General features: G+C 37.1%; 1 protein-coding gene across 1 annotated transcript in view; it reads left to right on the top strand.

Annotated features, from left to right (window-relative positions):
- IFT57 (intraflagellar transport 57) overlaps window positions 1-21,331 on the top strand; it is a 54,182-nt gene that overhangs the window by 12,452 nt on the left and 20,399 nt on the right. The window contains exon 6 of the mRNA XM_044251331.1: window positions 15,182-15,304. Coding sequence (XP_044107266.1) covers window positions 15,182-15,304 — 123 coding nt within the window. The remainder of the gene's footprint in view (window positions 1-15,181; window positions 15,305-21,331) is intronic.

Here is a 21,331-nt window from a genome sequence, read left to right as displayed (position 1 = left end):
AGAGTATAATATAATCTGATACAGGATATCAGAATAATGTGTTAACATTTTAATCCAAACAAATAAACTCCAGTTGCAACAGTACATTTGCAAATCACTCTGTAGTTTTCAAAGTACAGTTGACCCTTAAACATGGGTTTGAACTGCATAGGTGCACTTAAACATGGACCTTTTTCCAATAAATACAGTACAATACTGGAAATGTATTTTCCTTGTGATTTTTTTCAATAACATTTTCTTTTGTCTTTATTGTAAGAATACAATATATAGTACATATAGCTCACAAAATATGTATTAATTAATGAGTAAATCTTCCAGTCAACGGTAGGCTATTAGAAGTTAAGTTTTTGGAGGGCACCTGGGTAGATCAGTCGGTTGAGCATTCGACTCTTGATTTTGGCTCAGGTCATGTTCTCAAGGTCATGAGATCAGGCCCCACCTTGGACTCTGTGCTCAGTGGGGAGTCTTTTTGAGATTCTCTTTGTCCTTCTTTTTTTTTTTTTTTTTAAAGATTTTATTTATTTATTTGACAGAGAGAAATCACAAGTAGATGGAGAGGCAGGCCTTCTTCCTCGGCCCACCCCCAACTTGCACACGCACACTCACTCTCTCTGTCAAAAAAAAAAAAAAAAAAAAAAAAAAGTTTGTTTGTTTTCATTTTAAAAATAAAGAAGTTAAATTTGGGGGGAGTCAAAAGTTATATCCAGATTTCCAGTTAATTGGGATTCCACACTCCTAACTCCCACATTGCTCAAGGGTCAGTTGTACTTTAAAACACATCCTTTACTGACCTTATGAAGAATTTGAGATGTTATTATCTCCCTTTTACAGATACAAAAACTGAAATTTATAACCTTGGGACAGTATACTCTTAAAAAACTTAATAAATCTACAATAGCTGAATTAAGTTTGCTCTAAACTTCCCTTTCCCTCATACGAGAGTTCAGCAGGGTAGGTAAGATTTGATTCCCACATTAAGGAAAGACACTGTGGTGCTCAGTATTCCTGTATGTGTTGAAGATGACAACAAAGTTGTCCTAAAGCATAAGGAAATAAAAGAGATGAATACACAATTATTCTAAGAACAAAACTGTCATTTGTGCTATTTATTCTTCCACTGATGGTGTAAATAAAGACCTCTAAAGGCAGCCTGGGATTCCCTCTGGACAATGTAGTGTGGGAATTGGGAAGGCCTTAAAGTAATTTAATTTGTTTCTATCACTACCCACTACTCTTAAGTTCCTGTAGGTCCTGATTTCAATTTTTCACCTTAATTGAACTATGTAAGTTCTCCCCTACCTGTGCCTTTATAAATTATCGAGGTATTAGATTCTTTGGACAAAGATGATATAACATAAACCCCTTTGAGCTAAGACTGTATATGGTTGCATTTTCATAAGAGGAAGAAGTCTGAACACCAGGTGTTTGTGGATGGTCAGCCATGAAGTACTAATGAGGCAGAAAACCCTTTCATATTTTAAAAAATCTGGCAGGCTTATGATGTTGCCCACTAAAGCCATCTGCCTGAGACAGCTGTATCTGATTCTAGCTTATGATGGCTTAGGCTGCTCTTTCCCCAAGACAGAACTGCTATATAGGTTAGTAACATAGATTTAAGATTTTATGTTTGATGCAGCAGGTGGACTCACGATGCAGAGGAAATATTATTTTAGGGAAGTTGCATGCAATGAGTTTTGCACTAGAACAAAAATGTTATGTTCTGTCTAGGAAATTGATATACGAAATGTGGATGTGACTAGGCCACCCCAGCCATTTATGGATGATAGCAATTCCTCTCTACCTATGGTTTCGAAACAACAGATGCTTCTCCAATCATTCTCTATTCTCTCACCTTGCTTTATTTTTCTTTCCAGACCCTGGCAATGTATTCATTTCTTCTATTGCCTATCTCAATCACTAGAATGCACCATCCTCTAGAGTGGGAACTTTCTTCAGTACTTTTTCACCTGTGCCTGCCATGTAGAAAGTACCCAGTATTGAATAATATTGAATGAATACATGCTTGAATGAACACTATTTTATATTTGTAATTTTATAGGCAAAATATAGTTTAATCTTCAGAGAGAAAAGAATTGCTCAACAGGTACATTTTTTTTCCTAGAGACCTGTAAAAGGCAAGCCATGGGAAGTTCACACGAGACTCCTATATTCACCCTTGCCGCGACCTGTCTTAAGAGTTTGGATGAGACACAGAAGGCTTTTTTTTTTTTTCCAATTTATTTATTTTCAGAAAAACAGTATTCATTATTTTTTCACCACACCCAGTGCTCCATGCAAGCCGTGCCCTCTATAATACCCGCCACCTGGTACCCCAATCTCCCACCCCCCTGCCACTTCAAACCCCTCAGATTTTTTTTTCAGAGTCCATAGTCTCTCATTCAACAGGTACATATTACCTCTTCTATGTACCAAGTAAGATGATGCAGGGAGGTATCTACTTATATTCCCTCCTTTCATTAAATAAAGTGATGTCGAGATCCTAAAACGTGTGCTTGCTCTCAAGTTCCATGATAATGCAAGAAGATGAGCATACCTAGCATTTTCTTGAGATTTGTGGTAAATGGAACGAGAGAGAAGGGGCATGGAAAAGACGTGCTAATGATTATGTTCTCTTGAAGTGGACAGTGAGACCAGCGTTTGGGGTCCAGGATGTTCATTGTGAAAGGAAGGGGGGAAGAAGTCGGGCTGAAGGAGATGTCTAGTTGTGGTTCAGGCCTGACAAAGCTTTTGGCAACCTGTTGAAGAGGTCTGACGCCAGTACTGCCCACTTGGCTCAGTCACTGGAGGCAGGCTGCCCTGGGGAGGACATACTACCAGGTTGAGGTGGCCTCTCTGGGTGAGACAGCCTGAGGGAGCCAACAGCAGGAAGCTATCTGCTGGCCACAAGGCTGGCAGTGAGGCAGCACATCTTTCTCTGGAAGGAGACCTGGTGGTCCATTTTCCACCAGGATTTGAATCCTCTAACTGCGAATTTGAAGAATTTGTATAGAGCTACCAGGTGCCCACTGACTAAACTTTGAAGCATTTGCCTGCACAGAACCTGAGCAGTAATGTTTCATGAACACTGATAATGGCGTTCTAAGCAAATGTTTCCTCTAGTCAATATTGAATGCTTACATGGGTGAAGTCAGTTTGCTTTGGAAGCAGTTGTTTTTCAGAACATTCATTTACTCTGAGGTTCAAAAGGTACATTTTAATGCCCTTTTATTTTGTGATTTCATCCTCTAATTCTCTTACTGCAATTACAGTTTTGCCAAATATAATATTTTCGAGAAAATAATTTTTGCAGTTATTGAGGGATTGCTTTATCTTCTGAAATTTGATCTGTAGGTTAGTTATTTGAATTTTCATCGAGCTTTTCTTAGAAGGGGAAAAAAATGAGTAAATAGCAGTCTTCAAGTCTAGCCCACAAAATTCCACATTCTCTCGGTCTCTCTCTAATTCCTAAATATTCTTGAAATCCAAAATTTAGCCAAAGACTCCTTGAGAACGGTCATGGGGGAAGATACTGGTGCTGTATTAAAGCTCTCACGGTTGGGCAGAGCTCCTGATGGGTTGGGGTGCAGTAGAATTTCAGAGATATGAGGGGTGGGAGCAGGAAAGGAAGGTTCTGGCGGTGAGGTGTTAGACAGGTGTTCGGGCCATTTCTAGTTCTATCCAGTGTTAATTGGAAACTGCCTGCATGGTTGTGGCAGTTACACTGTAATTACAAGTGGTCTTTGTAGCTCCCCTCCATTCTGAAGCTCAGTAGAATCACAGCAGCAGTGTTGTGGCAGCATAACGCAGATGTGTCATTCTCCTCCCCCAATGGAAAAAAGATGGGAGGGAAGCTGTGCGCTCTGAGTTCTATTTTTAAATGTCCATCACTTCATTTCAAAACATTTTTTTCAAACATGCCATAGATACCATTCTTCCTTGAGATGCTAAATTTGAGGTTTTAGAAACCAAATTCTGAGTTAGCATAAAACCAACTATCTCAAAAGGTTTAAACACAATTGGTTTTTAATTACTTAGCAAAAAATTCATTGTACCAAGAATGAGAGAATTTTTAGCTTAAAAAGCAAAAGCTGTGAGGAAGCAAAAATCTGGGCTTGGAAAAAAATGTCATCTCAGTTTTAGAGTGTCATTGTGGCAAGTCTGCAAGATTATAATCAAAAAAGGGAAGAAGGACGCCTGGGTGGCGCAGTTGGTTGGACGACTGCCTTCGGCTCAGGGCGTGATCCTGGAGTCCCGGGATCGAGTCCCACATCAGGCTCCCAGCTCCATGGGGAGTCTGCTTCGCTCTCTGACCTTCTCCTCGCTCATGCTCTCTCTCACTGTCTCTCTCTCTCAAATAAATAAATAAAATCTTAAAAAAAAAAAAAAGGGAAGAAGATGGATCTACTTTGGCTTATATCTTAAATACTTTAAATTTCTTCATTTTACATTTGATTTACATTTCACTTCTTGACAAAACGTCATTTCTGAGTAGGGTAGGGGAAAAAAAAGTACTGTTCTGCAATATAGCCTGCCCCCTAGGTTATCACTGGTTCTGATTCCTGCTTGAGGAAAATGGTTTTCCTCTCCATTCCTAAAACATTGGTTTGCCCTCCTCTATTGTGACTGAGAAGTCTGCAGTCGGTATTTCACAGGAGAAACAATTAAAACACCACATGTCTGAGTGCGATGGAACACATTATAACTGAGCAAATGCTTTTATTTCTCTGGTAACTAACCTGTACCACCCCATCAGTTTTACATCTGGAGGTGAATCGAAAATGTAGGTTAGAGGAAAAAAAGCTGTACTCTGCATTACTCAGAAGAAGCTCAAATGGCAGTTCTTGCTGGGTGTAAAAGAGGGTTTTGCTTGATCTCTAGTGAAGCTTTTGAATCCACACTTGGAACAGGAAAGATCCTTATTTCTGTCCTGGTTTTATTGTGAGCCTAAAAAGAAGTGTGAAGCAAGGACTTCTCAAGGTCCTTTCCAGATCTGAGTACATACCTTCGATGTCGACACCAGGGAGGAAAATAATCCTTGCATCATACTGGGACTGTGCATCACTAGACACTTAACCTTAGTAAATTAACCTGTGACTCTGCCTATTCTGTACGATGGTGACACAATTCTTCCCAGTGTTGTTTTGAGGTTAATATAACCTAACTTGTAGACAGCACATAGCTTGATGCATTTCTTATTTTGTATAATTTTCCACCTTTCCTAGAGTTTGGAACTAAGGGACTGGAATGTTACCAACATTCTTATGTGCTATAGGAGAGTAAAAAAGCCCCAATCTCTCAAAGTAAATAAGTGTCTAGATTGCCACAAGTATTTTTGAGTAAGAAGCTTATATAGGATATAAGTTATCAAGAAGGCTTGCATTTTTGTATAAATTAAGAAGTCTTGGTGATGTCATGTCTTTATTTTCATACTATGTCACATGGATTCTTATTGAATGCCCACTGGACTAAATCTGCTATCATATAAGGTCTCCCCTACAGAAATGACTAAGGGGAATTTGATGAGAACTAATATGATCTTTTTCAGGATTCATTTGAGAGCTGTCATTTTCTAAATGGATAGATTATATTTCCTCAATCAATGCCAATAGCAGATATTTATTACATAACTTCATATATTAGATGGGTACCCAGAACGTGTGCTTTTCTTGGTCCTATAGAAACCTATATTCTTTAAATCCACCCAACCCCACCCATTCACCTCTAGCAGTGTTAGTGCTTGAATATTTGTCTAATGATTTGTTTTAATCCAGACATCTAGTTGGTCTCACTAAGACCTGCAGATGCTGCTTTTGAAAATATTTCTCATATGTATCCCTTTAGCTATCTTTCAAGGTCATGTCTGCTTCATCTCCTGTCTGGATTATGTAATAATAATGGTCCGAATGATCTTTGATCCTCCTCCTTCAATCCCACCCTCACCCTTTTGCACAATATTTTTCACTACTCTTTTATCTTACTTACTGCCAAACGACTTTCAGAAGGTCATTCTGAGTTCAGTAACTTTTGATGGCTTTTCACTGCTTATAGGTCAATTTATGTAGATCATAAAACAATAATATTTTGGTCTGAATTTCCAGACTCTTGGCAATTTGACAACTTGTCCATATAGCGAACCTTATTTTCTTCTGCTGGAATAACTTTATTCTAGATAAATGGATCCTCCCATGGGTTTTCAAACACCTTATGAGCATATCTGTTCTCATCTTTGTCTCCTATCTAAAATGTCTTCTCATCATCTCTCTACCTGAGTCGTAAGCCTTCAAAGTTCAGCTCAAATTCTGCCTTTTTGGTGACACCTTCCCAGCTACCCCAGCCCCATTCAGTTCTATGACCCACAAATCTATAACCCGTAAGTCTTCATAAAACATGATTAGAATGTTCTTTCATGGGGATTTTTAACATTTTATTAAGTGTCCCTGGTATTGAATAGTACCTGGCATATAGTAGGTGCTAAATAAAGATTTCTTGGATAAATAAAGTCATTTTTACCTTGCTTGTAACTCTTCCTGACTTCCCTTCTGGCTTAGAGGACAAAATTCATATTCCTCACCTTAGCTTCTGAGGTCTTTCACAAAGTACTTAACTCTTTTTTTGCTCCTCGGCATTTGCCTTTCTAAGCCCCTAGTCACTCTTGATATGATCTTCACAAGCCATGTGCATTTCTATTTCAGTATCTTGGCTTATGGTGCTTTCCTGACTATAAACACTTGGCTTGTCTCTTTTCTGCCTATTAGCATTCCATACATCCTTATAAGGTTAAACTTAGATCTCACCATCTCCATTAAAACACACTTCTCTCTCTCATTCAGATTCCTAAAGCATTTACACCCATACCAGCTAGTTTCTGGAAGTTTATCAAATTTATTATTATTACCTACTTTTATTAAACATACTTTATTCTTTTTTAAAGTGAAATATATTCCTTATTTTTTAAACAAAGGTGCAAAAAAGTACAAAGAAAAATCTGAAAACATCCCCAAATCTCAGCACTATACTAGAAACACTGTATCACTTTATACGTAATTTCCCTGAGGTTATGTAAGATGCTAACGTTTGGTGAATCTGGATGAGGGCATATGGGAATTCTTTGTACTATTTGTGTAATTTTTTTTTGTAAGTCTGAAAAAAATATACTGACACAGAAACAAATTGATGAAGTACAGAGTTCATAAAATAATCCAAATATATCGTAGTATTAATAATGTAGGAAGCAATGCAAATAAGTGGAGAAAACCAGACTGTTCAATTAAAGGGTGATGGAATAACAGGCTGTCCATCTGGAAAAAAAAGATAGGCTCTTCCCTCATATTGTACACCCAAATAAACCCCGCATGGATCAACAAATTAGAAAATGATGAGGTACAAAAACAAAAACATGAGTGACAAGGGTTATACACACAGGTTGAATTTGGCATGATAAAGCCTGCCAGGAAAACTAAAAAACAGAGAAGAAAAGCACTGATAAATCTGAGTGCATAAAAATTAAAGTCTATATACGAAATGATGGGATGGGGAACACCATAAAGTTAAAAAGACAAGTGATAAACTGGGAGAATGTAGTTGTAACTATATAACAAAGGATTGATGGGCATTTGTTAAGGTATCTAAGAGCTTGTGTTCTAGAGTAACATCGCCTGAACCCTGAACTCTGCTAATGATGTGACATAGGGAAAATTAGGTAATTGCTCTATAACTCACTTTTCTCATTTGCAAAATGGGAATAAGTCTCTTTTGATTCATGGTGCTATTATAGGCATTTAACATAGGCGAAAAAATCTAGTACCATGCTTGACATATAATAATAGTAAATGTAACTGTGAAAATATATTGTGGCTTACTTTGTGCCAGGCACTGTGCAAGCCTTTTAAAATACATCATATAATTCAGTCCTCGCCACGACCCTTCCACTGAGGAGAATACCATTATCCCTATCTTAGAGATGGCAACCCTGAGATTTAGAGAGGTATACAACTTGACCAAGGGCTAATAAGTGATAGAGGTAAGATTTGCAGAGATGGGATTCCAGACCCATCCTCTTGACATTTTACACCACAGTGGCAGTTCTCAAGACAGTTTAGTTCCCTTTTCCTTGAGTCTTGGGACTATGTAATCTTGACAGTTAATAGGGTTTTCATGTTCTTCTCAGTACGTATATGAATTGAACTCTTCAAATGTATTTTGGCACTGGTATATCCATAACGTTGCCATCCCAGAGAAAAGAAGCCTTGTAGAAGTTCATTCCATAAAGAATTAAACTTCCTTTGGCATACTCTGTAACACCAACTATAGTGTCTATGGCAGCTGTTCCATACATACTTCTTGGGGTGCTTTCTTTTGGTTTTTATCTTTAGAAAATTAAAAATCAGGGATGGTTTTACCTTTGTACTTACTGTACATTAAAATAGCTGAAATAGTGACAAAGACAAGTATTTGAGATATTAAACAGAAATAATTACTGGAAGTTGAGTTCTCATTCAAAAATAATTTCAGAATTCTTATTCGAAAATCAAATTAATTTTGTGTTTAGGGAGCTTTTTAACTTTTTTGATTTGTGAGCATAATTTATTTAAATCTTAGGCCACATTATAACAATAAAATTTCTTTTGATAGTCTTAAAATTGAATTGAAAACTTTTATGAACTTCATATATTTAAAGACAGAGGCTATCATCTATCTATTTCTTTTGATGGATTATAGCCAGGGTTTAATTTAGTTTTTCAGAACAAATCCGAAAATACTTTTTATATGGTATTAAACATTTTTCTTCATAGTAATATAGTGTTAAATCATTTAAAACCTAATTTGAAAAGAAAATAGTGAATCAGACTCATGATTTATGCTTCTTTAATCATGAAGAAGAATTGACTTGTAGGGACATGAAAGGTTTTAACTCTGTGCCTTCGATGTGATTTGTTAAAATCACTGGATTTCAGTGGAATACTTTTCTTGATTGAAATACCTTATTTATCCCTCTTTTTATTGATCAATGATAAAGAAAGAAGGACATTAGATACCCTTAGGAGAAACCCTGTTTAATAAATAGTAATGCCAGGGGCACCTCAGTGGCTCAGTTAGTTTAGCACCTGACTCTTGAGTTTGGCTCAGGTCATGATCTCAGGGTCCTGGGATTGAACCCTGAGTTGGGCTCCTTGCTCAGTGCAGAGTCTGCTTGAATTCTCTCCCTTCCTTTCCCTCTACTCTCCCCCTCCCATACTCACTCTCTCTCTCTTAAATAAATAAATCTTTTAAAAATACATAAATATAAATACACACACACACACACACACACATATTTAGTACTTAGCTTGTTGGCCACCTATTCTATTTCCTCTGTGGAACAAAGCATCAAATTAGGAAGATTCCAGAAAGGACTCTGAACAAAATAAGTATAACCACTACCATTACAAAAATACCTATGAAGGGGCACCTGGGCGGCTCAGTCTATTGAGCATCAGGCTCTTTTAGGGTCAGATCCTGATCCCAGGGTGGTGAGATGGAGCCCCAGGGTAGGGTTCCATACTCAGTGTGGAGTCTGTTTGTCCCTCTCCCTCCTCCTCTGCTCTTCCTCTGCCCCCACTCACATGTGTGCATGCTCTTTCTCTCTCTCTCAAATAAACAAATAAAATCTTAAAAAAAAAGAATCTGTGAAGTCCCACCCTTACCACCAGCACCACTCTCACCAGCTCTCACGTATTTCCCCTGTATTCTCACTTTGCCTAAATTCTCACAAGTTTGGATATTAGATTTCTAAGCCCACAGAAGTTTAGGAGGAAAAAGAGGTGCTACAGAAAGTCAAGCAGACAACCAGAGGTGATCACTGCCTCTGATACCGAGGGGCTACTGGAAAACTTTAAAAGCAAACGTAAGAACACAAAACTTATAACTATCTGAGAACTTTTAATGCAGGTTCAGTCATACCCAGTTTTCTCAGTCCTGAGAGCACCATTGTATTACAGAATTAGTATAATAAGAGACATCCTAAAAGATTTAATTATGGTTAGTAAATGTCAGCATTTACCAGTATCCAGTCTGACAGTGATATCTCATTCTTGCAAAAGGCCTTGGTAACTGAAGATTCAAGAGCCTCTGCTTGCTCATGCTTCATTAGTTCAGTTATCTCCCATTTTCACCAGGAAGTCTGTGAATCCAGTTTCTGCCCAGGCCCTCACAATCTAGATTTTCTTGGCCAGGCTCCCCTTTGAACTTAAGATCTCTCTGTAACTTCTGATGCAGGATCCCCACTCCTAAGGAAACATCTTCTCATGGATGCCTGAGCCTTGAGCTTCACTCTTGGGTCTGCCCATGCAGCCATATGTTTTTCCTTTACTAAACAAGGTATTTCTCTGTCAATAAGGGGAAGTACTATAGTGTATCCATGATTAGTCAAATTTTAGAAACTCTACTTCATCCTACTTCTAGCTTTCTTCCTTCTTCATTCCCAATGGAGTATCTTAACCAGAGCTAAATGCCCAACCTGATTTGGACCCTTGGGATCAGATCCTATAGCACTAGATTTTTCTTATTATAGCAAAACTGAAATGAATGGGTAAGTGCAAGAAATCATAATCAACAATGCTTTGTTCAGTAATATTTAGTTCCCTTTCCCTTATGGAGTTTTCCAATAGTGAATATGTACTACATACTAGAAATAGTTTCATTCCAAAGAGTTTTCTTTTTTTAAAATTCTTTGCTTAAGATGGTAATTCATCAGGTCTACCAAAAATGTTGTCAGTGCTTCTACTGTATCACTTGTAACAGTTCTCTATATTAATATTAATATGAATTAATATTAATATTTGTTAATGGTAGTGGTTTGATTGACTTTTTTCACTTAGCATAATACCCTCTAGTTCCATCTACATCATTGCAAATGGCAAGACTTCATTTTTTGATGGCTGAGTAGTATTCTATTTTACACACACACACACACAAACACACACACCCCATATCTTCCTTATCCGTTCAGTTATCAGATGATTTCACTCATATGTGGGATTTAAGAAACAAAACAGAAGATCATAGGGAAGGGAGGGAAAAACAAAACAAGGTGAAGTCGGAGAGGGGTATTATAAAGACTCTTAATCATAGGAAACACACTGTAGGTTGCTGGAGAAAGGGGGTAACTGGGTGATAGACATTAAGGAGGGCATGTGATGTAATGAGCACTGGATGTTATATAAGATTGATGAATCTTTGAACTCTACCTCTGAAACTAATAATACACTAAATGTTAATTAATTGAATTTAAATTTTATAAAAAATATACTTGTTAATGGGCCAGTCTGTCCCTGTTAATATCAAATCCATTACTTCCCCTACTGGTAGTCATGGCCTGCCTGGAGTCCCCAGTTAATTAGAGGTGAAGGTATTTTTGAAAGTCTATCAAATTTTGTACTGCATTTAAACTAGTTGACAGAACACCTTCGCAGCACCATATAGGCTACCCAGCAGCTCAGAAGCTGCAGAGGACTTTATTTACCCTCCCTTGTTGATATGTGAGGCCTGCCCTTATTCTACCCCTATAACCATAAGACTAGATACATCCAATTTTATAAATATACATACATACATACATTTATACACACACAAACACACATTCAATTTTATGTGTTTATATATATAAACAGATATACAGAATATAGTGTTTCTTCAGATGCTTAACCATCCCATTAGTATTACCTGGAAATAGGGAGATTACTTCCTGGAACAGGATTCTGAGCAGGCTTTTAACATTGTATGTTTGATCCTTAAACTGGCTTTTGTGGTATGCCCCACTGTTTGAGCCCAGGTTTATGTTATAGGATGGTTTAGACTATCTTGTTCTTCCATTGACCATTTTAGGGTCAGTTTTCATATTTTTTTTTCCCTTGGGTCCATTTATTACCTCCATAAACTAGCCTGAGACTCCCCCTAATAGGCTTATTTGCAGGCAGGGATTAAATGCTTTTATCTTTCCACACCAAACACAGTGCCTGGATTCTTACCTTGTGTGTTGTAGAAGCTTTACAAATGGCTTACTGGTAAATTAATTAATTATAAATGAGACTTCTGGATAGCTTGTTTCTTATTGAGTTTCTAATTGTTTCTTCAATTTCTTCAGCAGCATTAGCTAGAAAACACAATTTCCCAGGAGTTATGCTTTATCTTAGTTAATGTTGTTTCAGAGAGGGACTGGGACTTCATGCTGATATAAAATTTTGATTAAATGGAAACAGCAGTTTATTTCTCTTTTACTAATATCTCCACATAAAATACCATTTGTTAAATGGACATACAATTGGGAAGGAAAGGTTTTCTCAAGTTATTATAACCAGGACACGATACAGTTTTAAAGTGATTTCTACTTCAAATGTAGGGCTCGCTCAGTTAATGTCTCCATTTATTAGGCATTGGGAAATTTTGACTGAGGAACGAGGTTAGGAAATAGATGTGCAAACATGGAAACAGAAAGAGACCGTATAGTTTGAATAAGTTATTCCTGCTCTACCAAGCCTAATGTTCTCTCTTTGCCCTTCCTCATTTAGTAACTAGGCCATTTCCCCCCAGTATATTAAATGTGGCCTAGGAGTGAGTGAAGACATTTCAGCTGGTATATTAAATCACTTTAGGACATTGGGAGTCAGAATTTGCAAATCATTGCTTAAGGGAACCAAATAAGAACTTAAGAAAAGTTCTGACTTACTAAAGGGCCAATGTAAACCAAAGAGCGGCTTATGCTCTGGGATGTCTTAATTCAGTTTTTGAGCTCCGTGTACCTTAGTAACTCTTAGGTTCTGAGTCTGATTCAGAGAGAGCCACTGCTAACCCATTTGCCTTTAGGAAAATTAGAAAAATGTGCCCTTCCTTGAGGAAAATCTTTGAAGATGAACAGTCCTATGACTTGAGGTCTGAAGAAAGTGGGACTATGGATGAGTACCCTCTCTAGCCTTGTCTGGTGATTCTGGACTCCACCCTCTTGTAGGGAAGGGAAAAAGAAGGAATGGGAATGAGAAAATGGAATTGAGAATTGGCTCTGGGATTTAATCAGCGGTACCAACTTCAGTTTGCTGAAATGGTAGTTCCATAAATGAAACTTATTTGTAAATCGGGGACCAGAACATCTACGTTCCATTAAGATTCACAAAATTGCTGCTGATTGGACATGCCCCTTTGTCTCAGTGGCATGTCACAAAACTTTCCTCACAGCTTTAGGTTTCAACTGGGAGACTCAGTCCCACTTCTCCTGCTGTCGCATTTGTCTCATAAAACTTCACACATGTCTACTTTGTGAATACTGTCCCCCCCACCGCCCCCGCCCTGCTATGGTGTTCTTGGGCTACCCTGATTCACTTTATGACATATGTTGGGTTCTGTTAGTACTCAAAATAATACAGTATTTCTATATTAAAGTGAGCACCTTAATGTTTAACACAGAATCTTGAGCATTTTTTACTTAGAGTTTCTGTATTTTACTTACATTAATCAATACTTCTATTTTTATACTTCTGGTTTTTAAAGTAGAATGTACCTGAATAAATTCAGACCATGTACTGTAAAATGGGAAGGCATGTATTAGTTATCCATCGTCCATGTGTTAGTTATCCACACATCCTTGTGTGGTTAGAACTATAGAGCCCCCTGAATTTCTGAACAAAAAGCAACGTATGCTCCTTTTAGGACTCTGAGTCTGTTTAGGTCTTGCTAATATGAACTAGGAGGAAGGAGAGAGAGGCTTTCTGATGCCATCAGTGCTCTAGGGACTCAGTCAGGAGTTTAAAGCCCCTAAAGACCTCAATCTCCCACCAAAATACAAATCCCAATATAAGGTTATTCTTTACACTTAGCATTAGACTGGATTGGAAAGACTAGTCTAAGGAGCTTTTGTTTAAGAAACGTCTTTTAGTGACATAAATTCACACTGAGAATGAAATTTCACCATGAGCTTATTTATATAATCTTTTATTTTTAAGTTTTGTATTCTGGAGAATTTCAAACATAAACAGAAATGGAGAGAACAAGATAATGAACTCTTATGTAACATTATCCAGCTTCAGCAGGTAATAGTTTGTCAACCATGTTTCCTCCAGAGGCCCCCTCTTTTTCCTTTGCCTTGTAGCATCTTGAATTTCCGACATCATGTCCATTTACCTGTAAATATTTCAGCATTTGTCTAAAATTTATAAGGCCTTGTTTTTAAATGTAACCATTGACATTATAAATACCTGTAATATTAGTCATAATTCCTTTTATCATCTAATGCTCTTCCACATTCCAGTTTCCCTGATTATCTCAAGAACATCTTCTTTTGGATTGTTCAAACTAGAATCATATACATATGTATTTGGCTATTTATGTCTCTCAGGTCTCTTTTTTTCCTATATTAAACATTTTTATATGCTTTCCCTACATTTTCTTTTAATTTATCAAGGAAGCCTAAAGGAAAAATTGTTACCAAAATTAATGTGATAGGTTTTATCTTTAAGTCATTAATTTGTATATTCTTTATAGTTTCAGATCCATATATACTTAATGCCCAGATGTGAAAGGCTGAGAAAATGAAAAAAAAAGGGGGGGAGGAGGTTTTTCTTTTGTAATTGGAAAAACAAGCATGAATTCATTTTATTACCCAACAGCAGAAACCAGATGCAGAAATGTGGCCCCCACCCTATTAAGATCAAATATGTCTGTATTATATCACGGTTTAAAGCTACGTAATTTGTAAGCAGTGTCCCCTTGGCTTCTGGGATCTTATCTTTTTTGTCTTTCAGATTTGTAGTTTGTATTTCAGTATAGAAAATTCAAACTGAGACAATATTTTCCTACCAAGTGTGTGAATGTTTATACTCCTTTACTGTTATCAATTAACATAACTAAATGGCTTGTTCATTTGATAGTATTCCCATTGAGTTACACTGATATCTCAAAAGCATTGTTGTTGTTTTTGTCAAAATGGTTGAATCATGTATTTGCTTCTTTTTAAAAATGCTAATTTTGCTATTCTACCAGGTTTGTGCTTTGTTTTCTTTCAACATGGCTAGGGGGACAGATAAGAACTTCTTCTACCACTGTAATTTTGACACTACCATGCTTGATATAAATTGTGCAGTCCTGCTAAAATGCCTCAAAATTTTACTGTTTCTTTTTATAAGCTCTCAATCTTGTGATATCTTTCCTTTCTTAGGATATGAACGAGTCTGCCAAACAGGAAGATATTTTGGAATCCACAACAGATGCTGCAGAATGGAATCTCGAAGTGGAACGTGTACTACCACAACTGAAAGTCACGATTAGGACTGACAATAAGGTATAGGGGACGGAATACATTTTGTTCAAATAGAGCTTCATAAGGCAATTTCAGGGTCAGGGGTACTCCCAATTATATGAATGATTTAAGGTGGTAGGATTTAGCTTCCAGTGTTCTGACTTAGCAGAGACTTAGTAGATTGTTGCTGAAAGAATCAATAGTGTCATATTAAAGAAGGAAAAAGAAAGCAATAGATCTTTAAAGTGGTTTGAAACACTTGTCGTGTTTCCTTGGGATTGAGGGGCATTTTCTCAATACATTTTGATGTATTTTCATAGAAATCATATTTTGTTCAGGTGAATGGTGAACAAAATTGGAATTTTATGACTGTATACCAACTGATTATAGTTAGAAAATGGTTTTGGAACTCTGCTGGTTGGCAGAACAGAAGACATCCTTGAGGTTGCCTTACATAATCTATTCAGTACATATGATTAAAAGTCAAGTAGTAAGCAAATAAGCAAAGCATTTGCATTAAGATTTGGGGATTGAGCCAGATGAACTGACCCATTTAATCAAGTTTCTGCTTCTTTCTTACCTACAATGTACAATAACTTCAGAACAAACTAAGAGGTGACTAAACAATACCATTCTCATTAATACTATAGTAATGTCTGCAGAAGGGACTAGAGAGACGAGTAGGTCAGGAAACTAAAGGGTTTTTTATCCTAGGTGGCTGGAGAAAAGCACCAGAATTATGGAACTAGGTTCTAAGGAAGCTTGTTACTCTGAAAATATGGTCTACCATTTCTACCCCCAAAGATCGCTGCTTTCAGAATGCCTTGGAAACAAATTCATTCTCAGAATGTCTGGATTTGAGCTTATAAAACTGTGTCCTAGAGAAGGTAAGAAGCAGTCTAGACTCCCAGGGCAGTCCTAGATTAGGATAAGGGCAGCAGACTGAATAGCTGAGGAACAAACTTAAAGGTAAATGGGCAAATCCTGCAGCTTGTTTACCATGTATTTACCCAAACATTACGGACAGACATTATTTGGCTGCTTTAGGGGTGAATTTTTTGTTTGTGTATCTCTTTTATATAAATACATGTTAATACAGATTTCTTCACTGATTTAATCTCTGCTGGATGTCATAATTTGCAAAAACGTGATTTCTGGGGGGGGATGTAATTTTTAATTCTTTAATTTTATAAGAAGAAATCTGATAAATTTAAAAATCACTATTATTGTTATTCTAGTTAGAATGACGTGTTAGAATAACCATGTAGTGAGGAACTCTCAGGTACATCTTAATCTCACAAAGAAGCAAGTTTAATTTATTTACTTTCAAGCTAAGTAAACTCTTGAAATCCAACATCTCATTTACAGCCTAATAGGATCACACCAGAGTCTTTTTTAAAGCATGGTCATTGATTTCTACATAATAGGAGTAACTGAATGAAGAAAGGATATAAATGCAACTTCTGACACATACAGTTTTACAAAACTAAGTACAGGTCAAATTCTACTAACAAGCAAATATTACAGTAATCAGAATCCTGGGTTCTTAGAGAGTCAGTGATCTCCTGATTTGAGGAAGAATTAACTAGGTGAAAGTTGGCCTCTTACTCTCGTGCTATGTATTGCCAGCCATGATCTTAATGAGGATACACTGTGCCAAATTAATTTATATAGTCAAATTTTACAAGCAACATCCTGAAATGTCAGATGAAGTTTTGAGGGTTTTTCTTTATATGAATAGCATTTGAATTTAGGTTTTTGCAGTAAAATATACTGACATAAAGTAATATCCGAGTGCTTTTTCAGAATTCTTTTCTAGATCATTTGGTCTTTGTGTCCAGTATTTCACAAACTCAGTGTTTCAGAGGTATCAAATGGGAAGTACAGGTTATGGGTCAGTTCTTTATTCAGCTTTACTTAAGAAAAATAAAATTACACATTGATTTGGGAAAGTAAGGGGCTAGTGAATAAAGAGGTGTTCTTCATGCCTCAGAAACAAAAGTAATCTGGTCACAGATGAGGTTTCTCACAGGCTCACTATCCTCCATCAGAAGAGGTCGACTCCTGCATCGTGGTATATCCCGTTCTTCTCAACTCCTGACGCTACCAGAACCAAATCCTCTCCTCTCTTCTTGGTCAAAACAGTTATCTTTCACTCAACACATGCTATTTAGGACATTTAGAGAATTCAACTTTGTGTTTGAGGGGAAATTAGTTTTTTTCAGATCAATGTGCTTTACTGATCACCGTTAGATTAATTTTTAAATAGCATAGAGATGTGGGAAATAAATAATAAAGGGCCTCCATTATTTAGACCCATTATAAAGTACTTGAAAATGACCTTGTGTTAGGAGTAAGTAAGTTCCATATTTATTTAGCACTGGATCAAATGTTTGTTTTGCTTTCTTTTCTCACAAATTCAGTTTATTCCTTGTATGCTTACTGGCAGGTAATCGCAAAAAAAAAAAAAAAAAAAAGGAAGTCTCCTTGTCTTTCTTTTTGCATATTGTAGTATGTATGCTTTAATGAGATCCTCTCACATACTACTATTTTATTTTATGTTCCCCTAATTGTAATTAGGTTTTTATTGCTGGGCTAACTTAACCTTTTTTCTGGCACCACTTGTTACTGTTCACAGTTTTCAAAGAACGCAAACAAATTTTAATATTAGCTTATATAAATTACAATTGGGAAAATACATATGTTGCCAAAAATACAAATAATATGTACCACAGCTGAAAGTGAAGGACTTCTGTCATATGTTAGCTTGAATGGACCATATTAGCAGTTTCCTTTTTAGGGTTGGTTATAGAGAATGCTCCTGGTGATTACATCTAGAGTGTTATATACCCAGCGACCAACTCAGCTCTACCTTGACTTGGAATAATGTGTCTAAACACATAGTCAGAAGTTCTGCCAAGAAAGTCAATAAATTCAGACAAATCCTGGGTCATTCCATTCTAGTTAATGCCTCAGTTATGACCAAGGAAGTAAGGCTTTGGAGTCAATTCCTTAGAAGAGCAGTCTGAGGACAGCTGAATTAGAGTAGATAACAGTGCCACCTAATAAAATCAACTGTGAGCATTTTTAGTACACTGTGACTGTATATCTTGCACTTTTTGCTCTTTGCCTCATTTTTTTCTCTTTATATCTCTTTCCCTTTCTTCTTGTGTGTTTTTATGTCTTTTTTATTGTTTTTTGTTAGACCAGCAGTTGGTGCCCACAAGTGTTACATAAGTACTCTGGTGAAATTTAGAACTAAGAGCAAACATCTGTGATTATAATCAGAATAAACTTTAATCTATAACTGGTCAAGAATTCTCCTGATCTCTAAGTCTTTTTTTTTTTTTTGATTTTTATTTATTTATTTGACCAAGAGGGAGATAGCACCCACAAGCAAGGGGTCCAGCAGGCAGAGGGAGAGGGAGACCTGGGCTCAATCCCATACCCCAGGACCATGACTTGAGCCAAAGGCAGACGCTTAATGAACTGAGCCATCCAAGCTTCCTTCTCTGAGTCTTTTTAAAATACACTTCTGTTTTTGGGTGCCTGGGTGGCTCAGTGGGTTAAGTGTCTGCCTTCAGCTCAGGTCATGATCTCAGGGTCCTGGGATCGAGTCCTACATCAGGCTCTCTGCTCAGTGGGGAGCCTGCTTCCTCCTCTCTCTCTCTCTGCCTCTCTGCCTACTTGTGATCTCTCTCTGTCAAATAAAATAAAATCTTAAAATAAAATAAAATACACTTCTGTTTTTAATTATAAAAATAATATGGAAGCAATTCAAGGGGAAGAGAGATGGGCAGTGTGCTATGAGTTAGAAGCTAGTGATCCCACATTTATTTTCACTATCAATTCCTGATTTATTGGGCCAGAGTTTCAGAAACTTAGTGGAACTGGGGTAGTCACAAAGATCAAGGGAAGGTAGAGCCTATCCTACACATCTTCCCTTGCCACCCAGAATTCATATTTCTACCATTTATTAGATGTATGATCCAGAACTAGTTACTAAACCTCTCTGTCCCTCCTTCTCCTAATCTGTAAAATGGGACTAAGTGTATTACTTATCTTACACAGTTGTTGTAAAGCACCAACAACAGTGTCTGAGACATAATTAATGCCTAATAAATAAATATTAATTATTGTTAAATTATAGTATTGTTATTATAATATTATTGTGTTCTATCATGGCCCTCATATTCAGTGCCTATATCAATATTCAGGAGAAATTTATAAAATTTCTGTACTAATACTTCCATCATTTAAAGGAATATTTTAAAATATCAGCCTTACAGTCTTACATGGGGATATAATCAGACTCATATAAGTAATCAGGCTCAAAGTATTCACTTTGATAAATCTTTCCAGTTTTTTTCCTCTAGTAAAGGTATATATAATATGGTAATAATAACTGATATTTACCAAGTGTTTACTATGTGCCAAGTACAGTTCTTAACACTTCACATGTATATTTACTCACTTCATCCTTTCCACTGCCCTGTTACATACAGGTATGTTTCACTGCAGAGGAGGAAACTGAAACACAGTGAAGTGAAGTAACTTGCTTTTGCGTAGTAAGTGACAGATATTTGAACTTAACAACCCAGGCTCTTACCTATTCCATTAATGACAATATCGCATACTGGTTAAAAGCACAAATTCTGAATCCAGGTTGCTTGAGTACAAATCCTGGCTCTAATAGTGACTAGCTGTTGGACTCTGTGGGCAAGTTTTAACCACTATGTCTCGGTCTCCTCATCTGTACCATGGAGTTCATTATAAAACCTACCTCAAAGAGTTATTAAAGGGGGCGCCTGGGTGGCTTAGTGGGTTAAGGCGCTGCCTTCGGCTCAGATCATGATCTCAGGGTCCTGGGATCGAGTCCCGCATCGGACTCTTTGCTCAGCAGGGAGCCTGCTTCCCTCTCTCTCTCTCTGCCTGTCTCTCTGTCTACTTGTGATCTCTGTCAAATAAATAAAATCTTTAAAAAAAAAAGTTATTAAAGGGATTAAATAAATTAGTGTAGCTTAAGCACTTAGAATGTTGCCAGAAGAATTGCTTAATATATGTTAACCACTGTTTCCGTGTGTTTTTCTGTGTATACAGTTCAGGTTACACCTCTGTTTTTAAAAACACAGAAGTGCATCATGAGCAATTCCACACATCCTTAAAATGTACAAGCCATAACTTCAGCTGAGTGGTAGGTAGCAGAGATGGCTTGGCCAAGCTCAGCAGGCTGGGATCAAACCAGGAGGCCTAAGATCTTGGTAGAGAAATGGCCGGCTGAGCAGAGTCATGCAACAGCTGATAGTTAGAATATGGGCAAGCATAAGGACCATAAGATCTGAGAATACAGACCAATAGCAAGAAATGAAACCTGCCAGTGAGTTGTTTTGGAGAAACAGTTGGAGAAATAGTTACTGGTGGTGGAAGTACGTGGTGTCATTTATTGAAAGATAATATTTTCCTTCATGATTAAAATATCTTTAATTCCATAACAGTAATTTTTTAAAACGTCTAAGTGAATCAGTTGACAACTACTAGCTGGAGACTGAGCTGCCAAAGAATTCTACATGTTCCATAATTTCTGAGGAAATAAAAGATGTGGCTGCATATTCATACAGATTTGACTTTCTGTGTTTTTTATTAATTTTGAATCACTAAATAATGCTGTTTCTCGACGAACATTATTCTTTTTTATTTTCCTTTTTATTATAAAAAACAAGCCTATGTTTGATTTTGTGGAAATAAAGGAGACCACCTAAATGAGAACAAAGACTACATATTTAGAGCTTGCCATAGCCGGGGAGTTAGCCATCATCACCTGCATTTGGCAGAGACTTAAAGGCAGGCAGGAGTATTTGAAAGATTTATACTGGAAAAAAGGGAAGCCTTCAGCAATGTTCAGATATGACTAGAGATTTGGAGGCAGGCTAACTAGAAGCAGGGCCTCCTATGTGTCTGGTTCGGAGAGGATACGTGGCTCTGTCTGGCTGGTTGTACATTGGAAGCAGGTGGGTGAGGGGAAAAACTGGGGAAGCCAGCAGTTACTAAGTCCTGACTGTTTTGGTCCAA

The sequence above is a fragment of the Neovison vison genome, chromosome 6 (genome assembly GCF_020171115.1).
Source record: "Neovison vison isolate M4711 chromosome 6, ASM_NN_V1, whole genome shotgun sequence".
Taxonomy (NCBI): domain Eukaryota; kingdom Metazoa; phylum Chordata; class Mammalia; order Carnivora; family Mustelidae; genus Neogale; species Neogale vison.
This window is presented reverse-complemented; position numbering and strand designations above follow the sequence as displayed.